Genomic DNA, 23753 nt, shown 5'->3' with positions numbered 1-23753 from the left:
AGTATCTCTCCAGAGTAATTTTATATTTGCTTCTGTTTGACTCCTACTTACATTCCTCTTCATCCCAGAACCAATTTTTATGGGTTCTTAGAACACATGTGTAGTGTAACCTGAATCCCAAATTCCTCATCTCTCAAGTGTCAGACAGTCCATGATTCCTGCTCTCTCCCTGAAGATCAGCCTTTTGGTTTGTTTTTCTCATCTTCTCTTTCACAGGCTGCATTTGAGGGTTGTGCCTGTAACTAGGTAGTGGGTTCAAAGTCACTACTTCTTTCAGACCCAGATAGGTAACCAACAGGTTCTGGGTTAACAGGATATGCTCACTCGTACACCCCTGTCGTTGGTAGCCTGCTTGCCTACTGCTGCAATTTTCCTTCTTCCTGGCACCTTCAGGCCTCCTTTTCTTCATTTTATGTTCAGCTATACATATGAAATATTTTTTATTTTACCTAGCCTTGTTAGGCATTTATAGTAGAAAAAATTTCAGGTTGTCTTAGTCTGTAATTTTTCTTAATCTAGAAATAGAGAGATTAAAATATTGGCATTTAGATTAAAAATGTGGATGTTTTTCAAAGCATCACGTAGTGCATGTTTTTCTTCACATCATGGTTTTCTTTTCATGGATAACAGAATAAGAAAGAAATGACATTCCCATCCTCTTAAATTATCCATAGAGCCACTTGGGAGGATAGCTCTGATCCTTACTTCTGAACCTCATATCCTTGTGTATAAGGTTTACCTTCACATTCTGTATCCTGTCCCTCAACCTGGGTTTTATCTCCACCTGCGTTTTATCTCCACCTGCAGTCTCCCTCCACTGAGCATGCTGTCCTCAGAAAATGAGTGGGAGGAGAAAGAGGGGGAAGATAAGCATTTTAAAGAGCTGCTGAAAGAAGCTGCAGATTTCTGGTTGCTGCCTCTCCTTGCCTTCTTTTCTGTCACACCCAGAAAGTCCCTGAAATCCTCAGAGTCTATGAAGATGAGATAGTATATGGGACAGAGTCAAAGGGGACACAGTGGGCCAAATTGCACAAGTAACTTTGTCGGGACTCATTACCTTCTTTTCTCTCTATGCTCCTACTGCACTGTACTGATTTTATCCCACTGATTGAATACCTTATCCTATTGGTGCAATACTTTAGGATTTGGATTGCTTGCAAACAACAGATCAGTATGACATTTTATTTCTCAGTCTATAGATATGACAGCATTGCAAAAGAATGCTCTCCAAGCATTATGATGGTTCTCTCCCTTCTGTGTCTGATCATTGTATATTGATCTTTTTTTAGGGAGGAATGATCAATTGGAATCGACTTTTCCCTCCTTTGCGGCAGCAACAAAATGTAAACTATCGGGATGGTCAGCAGTCTGAACACCAAGCATCCCCTCCTCTAGAGGTTTCTGAGGAACAGGTAATTAGTAACACCTAAAACTTACCTTAAACCAGGGCTTCAAACATCAAGCAGTTTTGGTGAACAAGACTTGAAACAATTGGAGCATATGAATATAAAGATTTATTTTCTTTAAGGATTTTATTTATTTTTAGAGACGGGAGGAAGAGAGGGAGAGAAATAGCGATGTGCAAGAGATACATTGATCATTTGACTCTCGCAGGCCCCATTTGGGGACCTGGCCCTCCACCCAGGCATGTGCCCTGATCAGGTATCACACTGGTGCCCTTGCAGTTTGCAGACTAGTACTCAACCACTGAGCCACACCAGCCAGGGCTAAATAAAAGTGTGTTTGATAGCAGTTAAACAGCCACCTGTAGCAGTGATGACACTTGATTGGCTACTGTGGGACTTACAAGTTTGAGTAAGATGTGATTTGAAAACAAATACATTGAGATAATTTATTTTTATTTATGCATTTTTTTATTGATAGATATTTGGTTGTTTTTATTCTTTAATTAATACCAATAAATAGTCTTGTGCGTGTGCCTACACTTAGTATTTTGCATAATATGGTATTCTTTTTTAAAATTTATTTCTTTTATTGTTGTTCAAGTACAGTTGTTTGCATTTGCCCCCAACCACGCCCACCACCCCAGCCATCCCCACCACCCTTCCCTGATCCCACCCCCCTTCATTTTGTCCACGTGTCCTTTATAGTTCTTCCTGAAACCCCTTCCCCATTTTCCCCCCATTATCCCCTCCCCATTCCCCGCTGGTTACTGTCAGTTTGTTCTTAATTTTGATGTCTCTGGTTATATTTTGCTTGCTTGTTTGTTTTGTTGATTACGTTCCACTTAAAGGCAAGATCATATGGTATTTGTCTTTCACTGCCTGGCTTATTTCACTTAGCGTATGCTCTCCAGTTCCATCCATGCTGTTGCAAAGAGTAGGAGCTCCTTCTTTCTTTCTTTCTGCTGTGTAGTATTCCATCATGCAAATGTACCATAGTTTTTTGATCCATTCATTTACTGATGGGCACTCATCATTTGTTTATCAAAAATAAAATGATCATTTATTTTTAAATCTATAATACTTCTTATAAACAAGAAACTATTGAAATTAGCTCCTTTTTTTTTTACTTTAAGTAAATTTTATTGATTATGCTACTACAGTTGTCCCATTTTTTCTTCCCCTTTATTCCCCTCTGCTTTGCATCCCTCCTCCCACCAACATTCCCTTCCCTTAATTCATATCCATGGGTCATACATACAAGTCCCTTGGCTTTTCCATTTCCTTTACTATTCTTAACCTCCCCCTATCTACATTGTACCTACAATTTATCCTTTTCTTTAACTATTTTTTTTATTGTTGTTCAAGTACACTTGTCTCCATTTTCCCCCTACCACTGCCCCCAACCCCAGCCATCCCTACTTCCCACCCCTTTGGTTTTGTCCATGTGTACTTTATAGATGTTCCTAAAAACACCTCCTTTTCCCCTCATTACCCCCTCCAACCTGCCCGCTAGTTAACTGCCAGTTTGTTCTTAACTTCAATGTATCTGGTTATATTTTCCTTTCTTGTTTGTTTTGTTCATTAGGTTCCATTTAGAGGTGAGATCATATGGCACTTTTCTTTCTCATCTGGCTTAATTCACTTAGCATAATGCTCTCCAGCTCCATCCATGCTGTCACAAAGGATAGGAGCTCCTTCTTTCTTTCTGCTGTGTAGTATTCCATCGTGTAAATGTACCATAAGTTTTTGATCCATTCATTTACTGATGGGCACTTAGGTTGCTTCCAAGACTTGGCTGTTGTAAACTCTGCTGCTATTAACATTGGGGTGTATAAGTTCTTTTCATTTGCTGTTTCAGGCTTCTTAGGTTTATAATCCCAGCAGTTGAATTGCTGGGTCAATAGGCAGTTCCATTTCTAGTTTCCTGAGGAAATTCCATAATGTTTTCCTCAGTGGCTGCACCAGTCTGCATTCCCACCAACAGTGCACCAGGGTTCCCATTTCTCCACATCCTTTCCAATACTTGTTTCTTGCTTTATTTATAATGTCCATCACTGGTGTGAAGTGGTATCTCACTGTGGTTTTAATTTGCATCTCTCTGATGGCTAGTGATGCTGAGCATCTTTTCATATGTCTCTGGGCCCTCTGTATGTCTTCCTTGGAGAAGTGTCTGTTCAAGTCCTTTGCCCATTTTTTAATTGGGTTGTTTATCTTCCTGGAGTGGAGTCATGTGAGTTCTTTATATATTTAGGAGATCAGACCCTTGTCTGAGGTATCATTGGCAAATATGTTTTCCCATATGTTTGGTTCTCTATTCATTTAATGCTGTTTTCTTTAGCTGTGCAGAAGTTTTTTATTTTGAGGAGATCCCATTTTTATTCGTTCCTTTATATCACTTGCTGTAGGGGACATAGAGTGAAAATATTGCCACGTGGGATATCCAAGATTTTCCAGCTTATATTCTCCTCTAGGGGTTCTATGGTGTCATGACTTATATTTAAATCTTTTATCCACCTTGAATTTATTTTTGTGTATGGTATAAGTTGGTGACCAAGTTTCATGTTTTTGCGTGTAGCTGTCCAGATCCCCCAACACCGTTTGTTGAAGAGGCTATTTTTATTCCATTTTATGATTCTGCCCCCTTTGTGAAATATTAATTTCCCATAGAGACTTGGGTTTATTTTGGGGCTCTCTGTTCTGTTCCATTGGTCTATGTGTCTGTTCTTATGCTACTACCAGGCTGGTTTGACTACAGTGGCATTGTAATACAGTTTGATATCAGGTATTGTGATCCCTCCTACTTTGTTGTTCTTTCTCAAAATTGCTGCAGCTATTCAGGGTCACTTATGGTTCCATATAAATTTTTGAAATGTTTGTTCTGTATCTGTGAAATATGCCAATGGTACTTTACTAGGGGTTCCATTGAATCTATAAATTGCTCTGGGTAGTACAGACATTTTGATATTAATTCTACCAATCCATGAACATGGTTCATGTTTCCATTTGTTTGTGTCTTTCTTAATATCTTTCTTCAGTGTTGTGTAGTTCTCTGAGTACAGGTCTTTTATTTCCTTAATTAGGTTCATTCCTAGGTACTTTGTTTTTCTTGTAGCTATATCAAAAGGGATTTTTTTCCTGATTTCTGTTTCTGATATTTCATTGTTGGTGTACAAAAATGCCTTTGATTTCTGAATATTTTTTAATATATTTACTGATTATGCTATTACAGTTGTCCCATTTCCCCCCCCCTCACTCCACTCCATTCTGCCCACCCCCTCCCTCCCAAATTCCCCCCCTATAGTTCATGTCCATGGGTCATACTTAAAAGTTCTTTGGCTTCTACATTTCCTACACTATTCTTACCCTCCCCCAGTCTATTTTCCACCGATCATCTATGCTACTTATTCTCTGTACCTTTCCCCCGCTCTCCCCCCCCACTCCCCTATTGACAACACTCCATGTGATCTCCATCTCTATGATTCTGTTCCTGTTCTAGTTGTTTGCCTAGTTTACTCTTGTTTTTGTTTTAGGTGTGGTCGTTAATAACTGTGAGTTTGCTGTCATTTTTACTGTTCCTATTTTTGATCTTCTTTTTCTTAGGTAACTCCCTTTAACATTTCATATAATAAGGGCTTGGTGATGATGAGCTCCTTTAACTTGACCTTATCTGAGAAGCACTTTATCTTCCCTTCCATTCTAAATGATAGCTTTGCTGGATACAGTAATCTTGGATGTAGGTCCTTGTGTTTAATCTTGGGTAATGTAATTATGGTGTGCCTTGGTATGTTCCTCCTTGGGTCCAGCTTCTTTGGGACTCTCTGAGCTTCCTGGACTTCCCAGAAGTCTATTTCCTTTGCCAGAGTAGGGAAGTACTCCTTCATTATTTGTTCAAATAAGTTTTCAATTTTTTGTTCTTCCTCTTCTCCTTCTGGCACCCCTATAATTCAGATGCTGGAACGTTTCGAGATATCCTGGAGGTTCCTAAGCCTCTCCTCATTTTTCCGAATTCTTGTTTCTTCATTCTTTTCTGGTTGGATGTTTCTTTCTTCCTTCTGGTCCACACCGTTGATTTGAGTCCCAGTTTCCTTCGCATCACTATTGGTTCCCTGTACATTTTCCTTTGTTTCTCTTAGCGTAGGCTTCATTTTTTCATCTGGTTTTCAAACAGATTCAACCAATTCTGTGAGCATCTTGATAACCAGTGTTTTGAACTGTGCATCTGATAGGTTGGCTATCTCTTCCTCGCTTAGTTGTATTTTTTCTGAAGCTTTGAAGTGTTCTGTCATTTGGGCCATTTTTTTTTTCTTTTTTTTTGTCTTGGCGCTCTGTTACTTTAAGGGGCAGAGCGTTAGGTGTTCCCTGGGGTGGTGTAATGCTGGTCGCTTTGCTGTGATGCTGAACGTGGGGGAGGGGCTGAGAGGGAGCAATGGCGCCCGCTCCACTCTCCGCGGGATTTCAATCTTTCACTCCGCTACCCACAATCAAACCGGGCCCCTCTGGTGCTGGTTCCAGAGTGGGTGGGCTTGTGCACACTTCAGGCCCCTGTGGGTCTCTCCAACGACCTCTCCCGTGAGGCTGGGAGTCTCTCCTGCTGCCGCCCCAACCCCCACGGGCGTTTTCAATCAGAGGTTTGAGGCTTTATTTCCCCAAGCTGGAGCCCTGCGTTGCATGGTCTCCTTCGCTCCCCGCCGTTTGTCCGGTTTATCTGTGCGCGAGTGTGGGGCCTCGGGGTACTACCCGCCACTCTGCCTGTCCCCGTTCTCTGCCACTCTGAGTCCGGCCCTCTCGGTTTATCTGCGCGAATGTGGGGCCGCAGGGTCTGCTAGTGGTCAGACTGCCTGCCCTGTTTGTCCCACACTCCACCAGTCTCGGTCCCGCCACGGCCATGTGAGTCCTCTCCGCCCCAGTGCCCGTCTCTGCACCTCCTACCAGTCTGGATGAATTTTTATTTTTTATTTCCTTGGTGTCAGACTTCCTTGCCATTCGATTTTCTGTCAGTTCTGGTTGTGCGAGGAGGCGCAGTGTGTCTACCTATGCTGCCATCTTGGTTCTCTGATTTCTGAATATTGACTTTGTATCCCGCTCTTTTGCCAAATTCATTTATTAGGTCGAGTAGTTTTTTGGTGGAGTCTATAGGATTTTCTATGTACACTATCATGTCATCTGCAAACAATGACAGTTTTGTTTCCTCCTTTCCAATTTGGATGCATTTTATTTCCTTTTCTTGTCTGATTGCTGTGACTAGGATTTCCAATACTATGTTGAATAGAAGTGGTGAAAGCGGACACACTCATCTTGTTCCTGATCTTAGTGGGAAAGCTTTTAGTTTTTGCCCATTGAGTATGATGTTGCCTGTAGTTCTCTTGTATATGGCCTTTATTATGTTGAGGAATGCTCCCTCTACTCCCACTTTGCTGAAGTGTTATAATCATAAATGGGTGTTGTACCTTATCAAATGCTTTTTCCACATCTATTGATATTATCATGTGATTTTTGTCTTTTCTTTTGTTTATGTGATGTATTACGTGTATTGATTTGCGAATATTGTACCATCCTTGCATCCCTGGGTTGAATCCCACTTGATTGTTGTGTATGATCTTAATGTATTGGTGGGTGCGGTTTGCCAATATTTTGTTGAGTATTTTATGGTCTATGTTCATCAGCAATATTAGCCTGTAGTTTTCTTTTTGTTGTTGTTGTATCTTTTTCTGGTTTTGGGATTAGGATGAAGGTGGCTTCATAAAAAGAGTTTTGGAGTCTTCCATCTTCTTGCATTTTTTGGAATAGTCTGTGAAGGATACGATTTTGGTCTTACTTAAATGTTTTGTAAAATTCTCCTGTGAAACTGTCCAGTCCAGGACTTTTGTGTGCCCCAAGGTTTTTCATTGCTGCTTTGATTTCATCAGCTTTTATTTTTCTGTTCAGGCTTTCTGCTTCCTCTATTGAGTTTTGGAAAAGTACATTTTTGGAGAAACTTGTCCATTTCACCTAGGTTTTCAAATTTCTTGGCATATAGTTCCTCATAGTAATTTCTTACAGTCCTCTGTGTTTTTGTGGTATCAGTTGTAATCTCTCCTCTTTCATTTCTGATTGTGTTTATTTGGGTCCTGTCTCTTTCTTGATGAGTCTGTTTAAAGGCTTGTTGACTTTATTTATCTTTTCAAAGAACTCTCTCCTGGATTTATTGATCCTTTCAATTGTTCTTTTAGTCTCCATGTTGTTTAAATCTGCTCTGATCTTGGTTATTTCCTTCCTTCCTTCTACCTGCTCTGGGCTCTCTTTGTTGTTGTTCCTCGAATTTTTGTAGATGTAGGCTTAGGTTGTTTATTTGAAATGTTTCTGTCTTTTTTAGGTAGGCTTATTTCACTGTGAACTTCCCTCTTAGGACTGCCTTCACTGTGTCCCATAAGTTTTGGACCGTTGTGTGTTTGGTTTCATTTGTTTCCAGAAACTTTTTGATTTCTTCCCTAATCTCATTCTTAACCCATTCGTTGCTTAATAGCATGCAATTCAATATCCATGAATTTGAGTGTTTTTGAGTTTTTCCGTTGAGATTGGTTTCTAGTTTCAGTCCCTTGTGGTCAGAGAAAATGCTTGATATGATTTCAATTTTCTTGAAGTTGTTGAGGCTTGCTTTGTGTTCTATCATGTGGTCTATCTTTGAAAATGTTCCTGGTGCGTTTGAAAAGAATGTGTATTTTGCTTCTTTGGGATGAAAGGTTCTATGTATATCAGTTAAGTCCATTTGATCTAGAGTATTATTCAATGCCTCAATATCCTTGTTGCTATTTTGTTCGGGAGGTGTGTCCATTTTTGACAGTGGAGTGTTAAAATCTCCTAGTATAAGTATGTTGCTGTCTATATCTTTCTTGAAGTCCTCCAAGATTTTCTTTATGTATTTGGGTGCTCCTATGTTGGGTGCATATATATTTACCATGTTTATGTCTTCTTGGTGGATTCTTCTTTTGAGTATTATGAAGTGACCTTCTTTGACTCTTTTTATGGCCCTTCTTTTGAAGTCTGTTTTTTGATATGAGTATTGCTGCCCCTGCTTTTTTTTTTCCTGTCCGTTTGCTTGGAATATTTTTTCCAACACTTCACTTTTAGTCTGTGTAGATCTCTTTTTCTGAGGTGGGTCTCTTGTAGGCAGCATATGTGTGGGTCATGCTTTCTAATCCATTCAGCTATTCTATGTCTTTTGATTGGGGCATTTAATCCATTTACGTTTAAGGTTATTATTGATAGGTACTTATTCATTGCCACTTTACTCCCTTCGTACCTGTGTTCCTTTCTCTCTCACTCTTTTTCTTCCTTTTCTTAAAGCAGTCCCTTTAGCATCTCTTGCAGTACTGGTTTGGGGGAGGTGTAGTCTTTGAGGTTTCTTTTGTCTGGCAAGGTCCTTATTTTCCCTTCCATTTTAGTTGAGAGCCTTGCTGGATAGAGAAGTCTTGGCTGCAGGCCTCTGGTTGTCACTACTTGGAATGTTTCTTGCTATTCCCTTCTGGCTTGGAGTGTTTCCATGGAGAAGTCAGCTGCTAGCCTTATCGGGGTTCTCTTGTATGTTACTTCCTGTTTCTCTCTTGCTCCCTTTAAGATTGTCTCTTTGTCTTGGAATTTTGCCATTTTAATTTTGATCTGTCTTGTATTGGGCCTCTTTGAGTTCCTGTTGATTGGGGCTCTCTGTGTTTCCTGGACTTCTGTGGCTTTTTCTCTCATCAAATCAGGGAAGTTTTCCATCATTACTTTTTCAGACAGGTGTTCTATCCCTTGCTCTTCTTCTTCTGCTTCCCCTATTATATGGATAGTATCACGTATCATGTTGTCCTGCAGTTCCCTTACCACCTCTTCATTCTTTTTGACTCTCTTTTCCTTTTCTTGCTCTGTCTGAGAGGTTTTTTTTTTACCTTCTCTTCCAGTTCACTGATTCAACCCTCTGCTTTATCCAGCCTTCTTGAAATTCCTTCTGTTGTGTTCTTCATTTCAGAAATTGTGTTCTTCATTTCTTCCTGGGTTTTGTTTATAGTTTCTATTTCCTTTTTCATGTTGATACAGTTTGCAGTGAGTTCATTGTAGTTTCCCTGTAGTTTTTGGGAATTCTCTGTGAGCTCATTGAGCTTCTTGATAACCATTGCTTCGAAGTCAATACCTGATAGTTGACTTGCCTCTATTTTATTTAGCATTCTCTCTGAGGCTTCCTGCTTTCCTTTCATTTGGAGTTTGTTTCTTTGTCTTCCCATTGTTTGTGAGACTTTTCTTGTTAGCCTCTGCTTCTTAAATTGATCTGTTCTGACCACCTGAGTTTGTGATGTGAACTTCTATGATAAGAGACCTGTGAGATTCAGTGGTGCAGTGTCTGTGATGTCCTGAACTTGGTGCTCTTTAGATGCCCTTTATGTTGGGTCTCGGGAGGTATTTGGGTTTTGGTTGTTTTTAGGTCATTCTTTGTTGGGTCTTCCTTGCTCCTGCTGGGTGACTAAGGGTCACTCCACCCACCATATCCTGTGTTCTGTTGTGCAGGTGGTGCCAGAAGAAAACCACAAAGCCCAGGGAACAAACCACATCCCCCAAAATATCCTCCCCCTCTGCAATCTCAGTATCAACAGCAAATGAACAAGTGTTAATAAGGGTGTAAAGAGATTAAGACTATTATAACAAAGGAGAGAAATAAACTATAATATAAGCTATAGTCACTTAAGATGCACAAACTTGCTGGACAAGAAATAAATGTTAAAAAGTGACGCAGGAAAGAAAATATCACTAATGATGAAGAAGACCACAGTGGATTCGTCTTGGTAGCCTGTAGTATTTACCACTGTTTTTTTCTTTCTGGATCTACCCCTGGTGGTGTCAGATGTTGACCCCATCTGACCTTAGGTAGCGTGCTCTGAGACTGCTAGAGATCTACTGTCTGTGGCTGTCTCTTTCAGTTTTTAATCTAGTCACTCTGCACTCAGCAGTCAGTGTTAAGCTGGGGCAGAGTCCCTCCTGGGGTCAGGGCTATTGTGTCCCCTCAGGCTGCTGCTGCCCAGAGGGGAGTGGTCTTCCTGAGCAGGATGGCTGTTGCAGTACAGGTGACGACTCAGCACCTGGATCCTGGCAGCCAGTCTCCCAGTTCCCTTCCCTCAAGCCTCCATCACCAGTCTCTCCTCAGGCTTCTGCAGCCCACTGCTCCTGTCTTTGCTGGAACCCCTGGTAAGTGACAGCAAATGAAAATTTGTGCATTGGCCCTTTAAATGGCTCTGCAGCTCCAGCCGTCCATCTGTGGCAGAGAGTAACCCTTCCACTTTTTGCCACTGTTTGTTGTCTGTGTACTTCTTGGGCTCTGGTGTTATAGACTAGGGATCCCAGCTTAGGGATTAAACCCCATTCTTCTCACGGTGGTCTAACCTGCCAATGAATTACCCCTCCAGGGGTGCTGCTTGTGGGCGCCCAGCCAGCCCTCTCAAGTCTCTACCACACTTCTTACCAGACAGGTTGTGCTGAAGCTGATTCTTCTGTCTGTCCGAGGTTACAAGGCTTCTCTCTCACTATTGTTCAGTTGTTTGTTCTGGGTAATTTCTCCACAATTTAGTTGTAATTCCAGATTGGCCCTGGGAGGAGGTTAGTGTGGCTTCCACTCACTCCTCCACCATCTTACCAACCCCATTTATGCTTCTTATTCCCTTTACCTTTTTCCCCATTTTTCCCTCTCCCACTCTCTGCTGATAACCATCCATGTGATCTCCATTTCTGTGATTCCTCTTCTGTTCTAATTGTCTGCTTTGTATCTTTTTCTTTTTGTTTTTGTTTCTGTTTTTAGGTTCATGAGTTGATAGTTGTGAGTTTCTTGTCATTTTACTGTTCATAGTTTTGATCATCTTAATTTTCTTACATATGCCCCTTTAACATTTCATATAATAAGGGCTTGACGAGGATGAACTCCTTTAACTTGACCTTATCTGGGAAGGACACTTCATCTGCCCTAACATTCTAAATGATAGCTTTGCTGGATACAGTAATCTTGGATGTAGGTCCTTGCCTTTCATGACTTTGAATTCTTCTTTCCAGCCCCTTCTTGCCTGCAAGGTTTCTTTTGAGAAATCAGCTGATAGTTTTATGGCAACTCCTTTGTAGGTAACTGTCTCCTTTTCTCTCAGTGCTTGTAAGACTCTCTCCTTATCTTTTATCTTGGATAACTTAATGATGATGTACCTTGGTGTGTGCTTCCTTGGGTCTGACTTCTTTGGGACTGTCTGGGCTTCCTGGACTTCCTGGAAGTATATTACCTTTGCCAGATTGGGGAAGTTCTTCTTCATTCTTTTTTCAAATATGTTTTCAACTTCTTGCTCTTCCTCATCTACTTCTGGCATCCCTATGATTCGGATGTTGGAATGTTTAAAGTTTTCCCAGAGGTTCCTAAGCCTCTCCTCATTTTTCCGAATTCTTGTTTCTTCATTCTGTTCTGGTTGAATGTTTATTTCTTCCTTCTGCTTCACACTGTTGATTTGAGTCCTGGTTTCCTTCCCTTCACTGCTGGTTCCCTGTACATTTTCCTTTATTTCTCTTTTCATAGCCTTCACTTTTTCCTCTATTTTGAGACCATACTCAACCATTTCTGTGAGCATCCTGATTACCAGTGTTTTGAACTGTGCACCTGATAGATGTTGCCTATCTCTTCATTGCTTAGTTGTATTTTTTCTGGAACTTTGATCTGTTCTTTCTTTTGGGCCATTTTTTGTGTGTCAACACCTGTGTCCTTATCTTTAGTCTTGGGTAATGTAATGATGATGTGCCTTGGTTTGTGCTTCCATGGGTACAACTTCTCTGGGACTCTCTGAGCTTCCTGGACTTCCTGAAAGTCTATTTCCTGTGCCAGATTGGGGAAGTTCTCCTTCATTATGTTTTCAAATAAGTTTTCAATTTCTTGGTCTTTCTCTTCTCCTTCAGGCACCCCTATAATTCTGGTGGTAGAATGTTTAAAGTTGTCCCGGAGGTTCCTAAGCCTCTCCTCATTTTTTTGAATTCTTGTTTCTTCATTCTGTTCTGGTTGAATGTTTATTTCTTCCTTCTGTTCCAATCATTGATTTGACGCCTTGTTTCCTTCCCTTCACTGCTGATTCCCTGTGTATTCTTCTTTATTTCACTTTGCATAGCCTTCACTTTTTCCTCTATTTTGAGACCATACTCAACCATTTCTGTTAGCATCCATTGTTTTGAACTCTGTGTCTGATAGGTTGGCTATCTCTTCATCACTTAGTTCTATTTTTGGAGCTTTGATCTGTTCTTTCATTTCGGCCATATTTATTTGTCTCAGTGTGCCTGTTATGTTTTAAGGAGCAGAGCCTCAGGAATTCACCAGGGCAGGGCAACCCACGTCACTCTGTTGTGGGGCTTTATGTGGGGGAAGGGTCACAGAGGGAACAGTGCTAACTTGGTGAGCTCATAGCCGGCTTTCAGTCACTTCCCCCACTACCCAGAAGCAAATTGGGTCCTTCTGGTGCTGATTCCTGGGTGCTTAGGTGGATTTGTGTACATTCTAGAACACTGTGGGTCTCTCCAACACACTGTTCTGTGAGGCTGGTGGTCTCTCCCACTGCCCCAAACCCCACTGGTTTCTACACCAGAGGTTTTGAGGCTTTCTTTTCCTGTGCTGGTACCATGGGTTTTGTTGTCTGTCTTGCTCCCCAGTTTTTCTTCCTGGTTTATCCGGATGCAAATGTGGGATCACCCAGTCTGCCAGCCGCCAACTTACCCACCAGGTCCTCCATCCGCCACCTTGCCACTTGTCCTCTCTGCATGTCTCTCCATCCTGGCTGCCAGTCTACACCCCTCCTATCAGTCTAGATGAATGTTTCTTCTTTAACTTCTTGGTTGCCAGGCTTCCATACAGTTCGATTTTCTGGCAGTTCTGGTTGTTTTTTGTTTTTAAATTTGTTGTTGTCCTTCTTTTAGTTGTACACAGTGGCACAGTGTCTCTACCTATGCCTCTGTCTTGGCTAGATGTCCTGAAATTGGTTCCTGATAAACTTCTGATCAAGAAGACAGTGGAAGCAGACATGGCTAGCTTCTTGGCACAGCCACATCAAAATTACAATGAAACTATAGAGAAACCATCACTCAGTACCATCAGAAATAGAGTTGAATGGAAGTCTAAAAGCTAGGAAATTGAGTCAAATATAAGTCTGACAACTGTGGAATAAAGAATCCAGAGTGGTAGGAGGGGTGCAGATGCGGAACGGGCTGGTATCACACCATGTGTGGTGGATAAGAATTCAGGAGGGATACCTTGGGAGTGAGTAGGCCAGAGCACCACACCATGCCCCCAGCCCAGGATTCTAGGGCCAGGAAGATAAGTCCCCACAACTTCTGGCCAAAAATGAGCAGGGATTTAATCAGTAGAAGGAACTGCTGGAGCTGCAAGCAATTTCTCTTAAAGAACCCACACATGACTCACCTACTCAGACCCACTCCCTCTGAACTCCAGCACAAGGGTAGCAGCTTGAAAGGCACCAGTGGTATACAGGGAGAGACTGAAGTGTGTGGCATCAAGGCAAGGAGAAGCCATTGTCCCTTTTCTAAACCCTTCCCCCACAGAGCTGGCAAGCTGGTTTTATATCTGAGACTCCATCAAGCTGGCTAACATTGTTTGACTCACCTTGGAGATCCCCAGAGACTCCGCCCCACTCAACTTACAGGCCCATTCAAGCTGCTTTTCCATATAAATGGCTGGTCTTGGCTCATGCTTTACAACTTCCTAAATCCTCTGAAACAAGTAACAACTAGCCTCAGTGAGTCCCAGGCCCGGCACTAGCAGCAGCCAGCTTAGATCTACAGCTTGGCTTCACCCCGGAATCTCCAAGCCCAGCACAAGCAACAGCTATCTCAAATTGCTTTACCACTTAGGTAGGCTGCCCCGAGCAAAACACATGGGGCTGACCTTGGCCTGCACCAACTGGGAAACCCCATAGCCAGCACACCCTGTGGTCAGCTACAGACCATATTGGAGCACCACCTGCCTCCGCACCGCTGATCCTCCATTGAGGGTGGAGGTTGGTTGTTAGTGGTCACAGCCAGTCCTTGCAGCTGACTGGCCTGGGTAAATCTCTCAATTGGCATTGATCTGCCAACAGCGATCAAGGCTCAACCACAAGAGGAGGGTGTACCCAGCCCACACAAGGGGTGCACATCGAGTACCCTGCTTGGGTGATAGGGGAGGCTGTGCTACTGGACCTTACAGGATACCTACTACATTAGGCCACACTACCAAGACATGGAGTCAAAGCATTTCTACCTAATACATAGAAGTAAACACAAGGAGCTAACAAAACCTGGAAGCAAAGAAACATGGCCCAAATGAAACATCAGATCAAAACTCCAGAAAAAGAGCTAAATAAAATAGAGATAAACAATCTATCTGATGCAGAATTCAAAACACTGGTTATAAGGATGCTCAAGGAACTCAGTGAGGACCTCAACATCATAAAAAAGATCCAGTCATAAATGAAGGATACACTAGTTGAAATAAAGAACCATTTATAGGGAAACAATATCAGAGTAGATGAAACTGAGAACCAATGATTTGGAACATAAGCAAAAAACAACCAATCAGAACAACAAGAAAAAAGAATCCAAAAAATGAGGATAGTATAAGCAGCCTCTGGGACAACTTCAAGAGGTCCAACACTCATGTCATAGGGGTGCCAGAAGAAGAGAAAAAGCAAGAAATTGGAAATCTAGTTGAAAAAATAATGAAAGAAAATGTCCCCAATTTGGTGAAGGAAATAGACATGTAAGTACAGGAAGTACACACAGTCCCAATTATGATGGATGCAAAGAGGTCCACTAAAAGACAAATCATAATTAAAAATCCAACGGTTAAAGGCAAAGAGAATCTTAAAAGCAGCAAGAGAAAAGAAGTTAGTTACCTACAGTGAAGTTCCCATAACACTATCTGCTGATTTCTCAAAAGAAACTTTGCAGCCTAGAAGGGATTGGCAAGAAATATTCTAAGTCATGAAAATCAAGGACCTGTAGCCAAGAATGTTCTATCCAGCAAAGCTATAATTTAGAATCAAAGGGCAGATAAAGAGCTTCCCAGAGAAGAAAAAAACTAAAGGAGTTCATCACCAAACCATTATTATATGAAATGTTAAAGGGACTTACTTAAGAAAAAGAGGAATATCAAAACTAGGGACAATAAAATGGCAAAAAATGTATATCTTTCAACAACTGAATCTAAAAACCAAACTAAGCAAACAAGAAGAACAGAGACAGAATCATGGATATGGAGAACATTTTGATGTTTGCCAGATAGGAGGGTGTATAGGGGAATGGATGAATTGGTGAGGGAATTAAGAAGTACAAATAGGTAGTTACAGCATAGCCATGGGGATATAAAGTACAGTGTAGGAAATGGAGTAGCCAAAGAACTTATACGCATAACCCATGGACATGAACAATGGTGGGGGGATTTCACCTGAGGAAGTGGGGGTTGTTGGGTAGAGGATGGTAAAGGGAGAAAAATCAGGACAACTGGAATAGCATAATCAATAAAATATAATTTAGGAAAAAAGAAATTGGTTCGTTACAAGGGGAGGGAGAGAAGGTGGGTGGATGGAGTGGGAGTGGTACTTATCTGAGTATCCCTTTTGTGTGGTTTTGATTTTAGGAATCAAGTTCATCTTTTACATATTCAAAAATCAAGTTTGATAGATACAATGGTAAAAACTAAAAAGAAACAAATGAATGATCCAGCTGTATTTTAAATGAATAACATAATCATAAGGGGAGGGAGGGTAAATTAATTTCAGTAACTTTTGAACATAATATGCCCTCTCTCTAAAGAAAGAAATAACTTCAAAGAAATCTTAAACTCTTCATAGGTTTATTTTTTCAAAGTCGCATACTACAGCAATTCTGAAATTATGTTGTTATGTAACATAGATTTGAGCAAATGAGATAGGTTGATCTTACTGTTGAAGAAGGAAAATAAAACTAATGAATGGGGAAGGCAAGGAAGAAGCTTGTGGAGTTGGGTTGGAATTAGAGATATCAGCATAAATTTATGATTTAATACTTATGAGTGTATGTATATTATCTTAGCTCTCTCTACCAAAAAGAATCAGAAGTAGTGGCATCCCATGAGCACTGAGCACACTCAGAGACCAGATCTAGTTTCTAAATACTTTTGCCCACTGCTTAGACAAATGGTGGGTCCCAGGCCTAGTGTAAAGGAGGCACAAGATGACCTGGACCACCTTATGCATAGATTTAAAGAAGTACTCCATAATTTAGGAGGCATGCCATAGTGATACTGGAGTCAGCCTGAGGGGATCCCAATGGCCAAATGTGAGGCATCAGATTTGAGCATCAAAGTAAATAAGGACAGTACTATAATATCATCCATTTGTGGGTGGACAGGGAGAAATCCATGAGTTTATACTGATACTAATAGGTAAATCAGTATTTATATAAATAGATCCACAAGATTAGAGAAATGCTTTTCCTTTCATTGGGATGTAAAGTAATGAATACAGAAAGATAATACTGGAAAAATCAGTTTTGCAGCTATCAGAATTAAAATCTATTCATGGAAGACTCATCAATATATAAAGCCCAGGCCATTTATGTAATATCAAAGTCTTTCCTCACAAGTTACGTGTTAATTACGAAAGAAAATAGTAACTATACAAAAACAACTCATCAGAATTAACATTACCAATAATGGAACAAAGAGCGTCGTGAGCATACCCCAAAAAGGACACATCAGTCGTGTGTTAAAATAAAAAATGCTTATGAATAACTTTATTCACAAAGGAAAAACAGACAATACCAATCTAAGAGACATTCCATAAATACCTGTCCTGTGTCTTCAACCATACTGATGTCACAAACTGTTGCCGATTGAAGGAGACTAGGGAGGCATGCTAACTAAATGTCACACATGATCCAGGAATGGATTCTGTGCTAGAAAATTGGGAGAAGATGGGTGGTGAAAGGATATTGTACAGTCAGGTAATGAAATTTGACTGTAGATTAGTTAATAGTTTTCTATTAATGTTAAGTGTCTAGAATTTGGTATCTACTGACTGTGTTACGAAAAAAATATCCTCATTCTTAGAAAATAAAAGACACTGAAATACTAAGGGGTCAAGGGACGTGATGTAAGGAACTTAATCTCAAATGGCTCAGGAAACACAAGTGTGACAATGTGTTTATAAACAGAGAGAGAGAAAGCAACTATGGCAAAATAACATTCACTAAGTCTGAATGAAGAGTAATTGGGTTTTTGGTCCTATTGAAAATTTTCTGTAAGTTTGAAATTATTTCAAATTAAAGTTTTAAAAAGTCTATAAAAATGTAAGTTTAGAGCATTATAATAATAACACTTTTACATTGCCTTCCACATAAAATGCTTTCTTGTGAAAGCAAATCGAGGTCAACATTTCATAGCGGTTACACCATCCAGGCCATCACCTCCTCCATTCTTGTCCCAGAGTAAAATGCCACTTGGACTCAAGCCACCTGGATTAGACCATGATAAATGTTTTTGAAAGAAACCAATATACTGTGTCTGATGAAGTGATCCATTACATTGCCCTTTGCAGCTTCTCAGTTCAGACCGATCATTTCGGCAACTCTTTAGGATTGCGAGGTAGATTAAGGAGCCGTAGTTCATAGTTCTCTTCCACCTCCATTAGAGAATTTCTATAAAAATTTTATCCCTACAATAACTCCACATTTGTAAGATTTATGGTAACAGATTAAAAAGTAAGGTAATGCTTTCAAATTCAGGTAAAAAGAAAGAGAGTTCTGTTCTATTACTGTTTACTTCATAGGCCCTCAAGTCCCGTTCTTCATAGAGCAGCCGTTAACAGTGTGAGTTATTTCAAGATGAAATAGTTCTTAGCTTTGGCACTTTTTAAAAAAAAGTGTCAAAAAGTGATAACAGGAGAATGTGTGGAACTGAAGTCTGTAAAGTTCTTTCATGAATCATTTTCCTGGATCCTCCCAGAGTGACAACAGTGAGGCTAACATGTTGTCAGTGTCAGTTTCAAATAGCATTTACCTTCTTCCTTGCTCTTTTATGAAAAGATATAACTACATAAAAGGGTGTTTTTAACATATGCTTCCTTATTCACTGAGGTTCTAAATCTTATTTTTTATGTTTCTTGATTATCCTGAAAATGGCTGTTACAGACAGACCGTCATTGCATGAAGACGAAGACTCCTCCCTGGCATTATTTATTATGCAGGTGCTTGCTTGTTCTTGTGATAGGTGCTAGAGAGACTGTAAAAGATTAAAAATCTATATATTTTTTCCTCTTAACACATTTATAATAACATTTAGAAATTTATAGTTAATGTATAATCTCTTGGTTAGTTTCTTGAGGCTACACATTATCTAAAATTGAATTTGTTGGCTCCATTAAGATAGCGCAAAGTAACAAAACATTTTTATGTTTAATTTTTCAATTAAGTGTGCTATGTTATCTTTATTTAATATCAAAGTTATGTAATTTTAATGCATTAAGAAACTTGTAATTTTCTAAGCCAAAAAAATGGAAATAATTATTTGATCTTTTTCTGAGGTAAACAAACACATCTGGAATTTAAGTGCAATATGTTTAAGATAAGAAATATACTCCATCTATTTTGAAAACAAAAAGTATTCTAAGAAAGAATGTGCATCCCTTATTAAATTCACTAATAGCCTAACATATGGCCACAGAAATGTTTTGCTACCTTTTGTACTTTGCTATTGTTAAGTTTCTGGAGTTTTAGTTCTTTACAGTCCACTTCTACTGTTTTTCCATTAGTGGACCCATCACCTTTTCCTGCTCATCACCCCTTGCAGATGCTATTCCAGGCACTTTTAAGAATATGCAAAACTCAAGCACCATCCAGTAAACTTTTTAAATAATCAAATGTACTCAAATGTCTACTATCTTAAAAATAAGTATATTTCTATACTAATTTATACACACATACACACACATATATAGGGTGGGGCAAAAGTAGGTTTGCAGTTGTGAGTACATAAACACAGAGTTTATTCTTTGTATCATTACTGTATTATTTTCCACATGAACAACTGTAAACCTACTTTTGTCCCACTCTGTATACATTATTCTATTTCTCCTTTTTATTTTAAACAAGGGATTGTTTTATACTACACCCATACTAAAAATTAACAAATAACACAATTTTGTCATACTGGCTTCATGTTTTTGTTTTGTTTTTTTAAATCAAAGGGGGAAAAAAAACTTGCCCTGACTAGCGTGGCTGAGCTGATTGAGCATCACCCGGCAAACCGAAAGGTGGCTGGTTCAATTCCCAGTCAATTCCCCGGGTTGTAGGCCAGTCCCTGCTTAGGGGTGTACGAAAGGCAACTAATCAATGTTTCTCTCACACATCAGTGTTTCTCTCCCTCTCTTTCTCCCTACCTTACCTCTCCCTAAAAATAAATAAATAAAATCTTTTTAAAAGTGTGGGGGGGGCTTACTAAGTCAGTCTCTCTCAACTCCTCCCCAAGCCTAGAAAATGACCTTTTAAAGGTTTTTTTTTTTAATTTTAAAGATTTTATTTATTTATTTTCAGAGAGAGGAGAAGGGATGGAGAGGGAGAGAAACATCGACTGGGTGTCTCTCTCACACACTGCCAACCTGGGACCTGGCCCACAACCCAGGCGTGTACCCTGAACGGGAATGGAACTGGCAACATTTAGGTGTGCAGGATGATGCCCAACCCCAGGGCCACACCAGCCAGGGCAGAAAATGACCTTCTAGTTTATGCTTAATGGGACACAGGTAAAATTGGATGAGGAAGTTAAGACTGAACTAAAGCTGAGATTTAGCTAAAGGAAGATAAACATGGGCTGTAACAAATTTTTACTCCCTCTCTATTCCAGTCATATCTGTCCTGCCTTTTAGTCAGCCAACAGTTATCATCTGTCTGCTCTTCAAATGCTAACCACTGGGCTAGGTTCCTGAAATACAGAGATAAATAAGGCAAGTTTTCTGCCCTCAGGTAGTACGGAGTCCAGTGTGGGGATCCAGGCAAGGAGACAGCTCTAGTCAACTATATGAATGTGTTCCAATGCCATTGAAACTGAGAAAGCATTGCCAGTGTTGGGAGGGTTGGGGACAGTGGCATTTGTAAAGATGCAGCATGCTGAAAAGTGCATTCAATTTGGGGCAGCACAGCTGGGTAAGGTGGTAATAGAAAGTGCCTAGGGGGACAGAGGCACTGCCCGGAGAAGGGGCAGGACATGCTCCCCAAAGGGGAAGCTTTTTGGAGTACCCTTCGGTGGTTAATGGACTTCTGCTTTATGTAGTAGACATTGAAGAACCACGGCAGGATTTTCAATAGGGAATTACATCGTTGAGTTTTCCTGGAGGCTGAACTAGACATGGAGGAAGGGACATAGTATAAACATAACTACATATGTAATTTTTTCCACCCCTGCCTAGGAAACACATTACAGTGTGGGTGCTTATGAGACTCTTGCCCAGACGGACTTGTTACTGCGTAGTATGTTTATATTACATGAGACCTATCGTGTGGATCCCATTCATGTCCTCGGAAATATGTGTTGGCCCAAGTGAGAGAGAATGGCTTTAAAGCACATAAGACATTTTCGATCTTAGCTGATAAATGGCAAAATGTACTTAGTATGAGAGAATATAAATCTCAGTGAGGTTCTCTTCCCACTGTCTCGGAAAAACCCACTAAACTCCAAAGCACATTGTAAAAACAATATCCTCACCAATATGTATTTTTTTTTGAAGTATGCTTTGTGCTTCTGCTCTGAATACTTAAAATTGCATTGAGTTGGGTATTGGTCTAGTGACCTGCACGTTGTCTGTTTTTCCTGATAAACGGTGAGCTCCATGAGGGCTGATATCCTCTCTTTTTTCCCACCTAGCCCTGAGCCTGACTCCTAGGAGGTGCCGAGCATCAGTTAGAGCACAGGGCTAAACGTGAAGGTCTCTTTCAAAAGAATACTCGTTTTCACTTCAAAATGTGTCGGAGAATGATGCTATGTCAGACCTCTTCACCTCTAATGCTAGTGGACTAAAAATGTTGTTTTCTAAGAAAATACCGAATTTTAAATGTCTTAGAATGGGATATCAGGTAGCAATGAAATAATTAACTTTTGGGGGTGCCTAATTCTGCTGGGCACTCTGAAAGATATAAGCAAAGGAGCTCATCTAGCCTGCAGCAAGTGCCTTCTCGGTACCAAACCCTCAGCCAGGCAGAAGAGTGCAAAGATAAAGGGTCACTGAGCAGCCTATAGCTGGGCAGGAACGTGAAATAACCAGAAACAGTTTGCTTAGCTGACAGATGTGATCACAGGAGCTCAGTGGTTCTTAGGAGGAGAGAGTAGTCAGGTGATAAGGAAGAGCTGCACTGGCCCACAGAGATCTGACAGTGAGCTTGTGTCACTGGTGCGGTGGGAGAGGAGGCGCGCCCTGACAGGTATCAAATAATAGTTACAGTGTGAACGGTTGGGGAGGGTGAGCCACACCTCCCACAGATCCTCTTGGCAGGGTGCGCGTGTGTCCCAAGAAGTTGCCTGCCACAAATGGGCAACCCAGTGTGGGATTGGGTTGGGGCCACCTTCTAGATGGGCATCACTGTCTGCAAGCATCAAAATATGGGAAGTAATAACCAAAAAAAAAAATTTGTTTTTGATGCCGTTAGCTAAAGGGAAGTTGAAGAAAACCACAGTCTTGTTTGAACAAAACAAGCAGAGGAGTATTTCACTGAGGGGAATTGCTATCAATCTCACTGGAATGAATGTCCTATTTCACTTGTCTCAAAGAGTAGTTGATTTGCAAGTAGAATGCCAAAGTGACAGTTATCTTGAGATAGTAGGGAACAAGGGTCTCAGTCATAGAGGGTGTATTTATTTTAAGAAAGGAAAGGAAAACTAGTACAGATTTATTGCTACTTCCGTAGGTTTCTTTTCTCATTCAGTGTGGTCTTTTTTTGAAAAGCATATTATAAGAAAAATATATCCCACTGTGTTCTTTGAAACACTGTCAGATGATGGTGACAGTGCTGCCGCTGGTGCCCACTCCTGCCCAAGTTCCCATACCTCGGGCTGGCCAGCTGGGGGCTGTGGCCCATGGAGCGTCAGGAAGCTGCTGAGGGGCCCTTAATGAAGAGTAGCTAATAGAGTTTAAGGTCACTAGGAGGGACTTTCACAGATATGTTCCCATCCCGGTGACAAGGCTGAGCTGGAATTTCAGCACCAGTCTCTCCTTACTAGCCCTTAGGTCTGATTAGCTCTGATCCTTGCCTCTGGGGTGTCAAGTTTTCCATTAGAGAAAATAGGCACTAGAGATGTTACATTTGGACAACTTTAGTTGTTATGAATAAGTTGATGTGGAAGACAGGAAAAGCATTAATGCTCTTTTTGGCCATTAACCCAACTACACCTGCTTTTTAAAAGCTGTTAGTGAAAATGATCATTTAGGTTTTTAGACTAGAAACCAAGATGAACTATATTCTGATGTTTTGTGGTGAGAAGTTTTAGACAGAAACTTCCCTGTGAGGCACAAGCAAAGGAGGAAGGCACTTACTATGCTCTGAAACAGAGAAGGAAGGTTGACAGAAATGCTTTTTAGAAAATTCCTGTGGGGTATTTTTAAAGTTTTCCAAACGGACTTGTTTTGTGCTGGTCTCAGCCTAGCAATAATCATCAGAACACTTTGAAAAAATAATAGTTTATTACTTACAAGACCTGGAAATCACACAGCACACCTGGGGCCACCCAGCAAGGTCCACAGTAAGAGAGAGCAAGAGAGCAACAGGTGGGGGGTGGGGTTGAAGGAGAGAAAGGCTCTTGCACAGGCCTGGGGTTCTGTTTTTATTGGGGTCAAGGTTGGGAGCCTAGGATTTTACAGGCTCACTCTTTATTGATGAATTTAAAGCATAAGAGTGGGGATTTAAAGTGCAGAAGGAAAAAAAAAGTGGCCCACTGGTCAGTTATTAAAATCAGCCAAGATCTCTAAGACAAAGGAGCTTCAGATGGGAGAAGGCAGCCTGACTCTTTATCTAGTCATGTGTCTGGCACCGATTATTCCCAATAGCCAACATTGAGAGCGGGGTACCTGGGCCCTCAAAGTTTAAGTCAGCATTTGCATTACGAAAAAGAAAACACCTACTGCCAGGGCTTATGCTGCAGGACTTACTGATGGAGATGTGTGTTTGCCGTACTCTTGACTCACTTAAATCAGAAAGTGTCTCTATCTTACGATCTTCTTTACCAGAATTCTGAGTGTTTTACTAGCTTTCTCATTTTGTCCCCAAGATGTTGATTTGTCATCTTCCCCCAATGACTGTCAGGTCCTTAAAGAA

The 23753-nt window shown here is 40.7% G+C and overlaps 1 protein-coding gene across 2 annotated transcripts in view; it reads left to right on the top strand.

Annotated features, from left to right (window-relative positions):
* The window catches only part of UBAC2 (UBA domain containing 2), a 232260-nt gene that overhangs the window by 199416 nt on the left and 9091 nt on the right, over positions 1-23753 (top strand). For both annotated transcript variants that reach the window (XM_024578931.4, XM_045186728.3), the window contains exon 8: positions 1290-1412. In XM_024578931.4, coding sequence (XP_024434699.1) covers positions 1290-1412 — 123 coding nt within the window. The remainder of the gene's footprint in view (positions 1-1289; positions 1413-23753) is intronic.

The sequence above is a fragment of the Desmodus rotundus genome, chromosome 13, assembly GCF_022682495.2.
Source record: "Desmodus rotundus isolate HL8 chromosome 13, HLdesRot8A.1, whole genome shotgun sequence".
In the NCBI taxonomy this organism is placed as follows: Eukaryota; Metazoa; Chordata; class Mammalia; order Chiroptera; family Phyllostomidae; genus Desmodus; species Desmodus rotundus.
The sequence above is the reverse complement of the archived record's forward strand: the minus strand, read 5'-3'. Positions and strand labels throughout refer to the sequence as shown.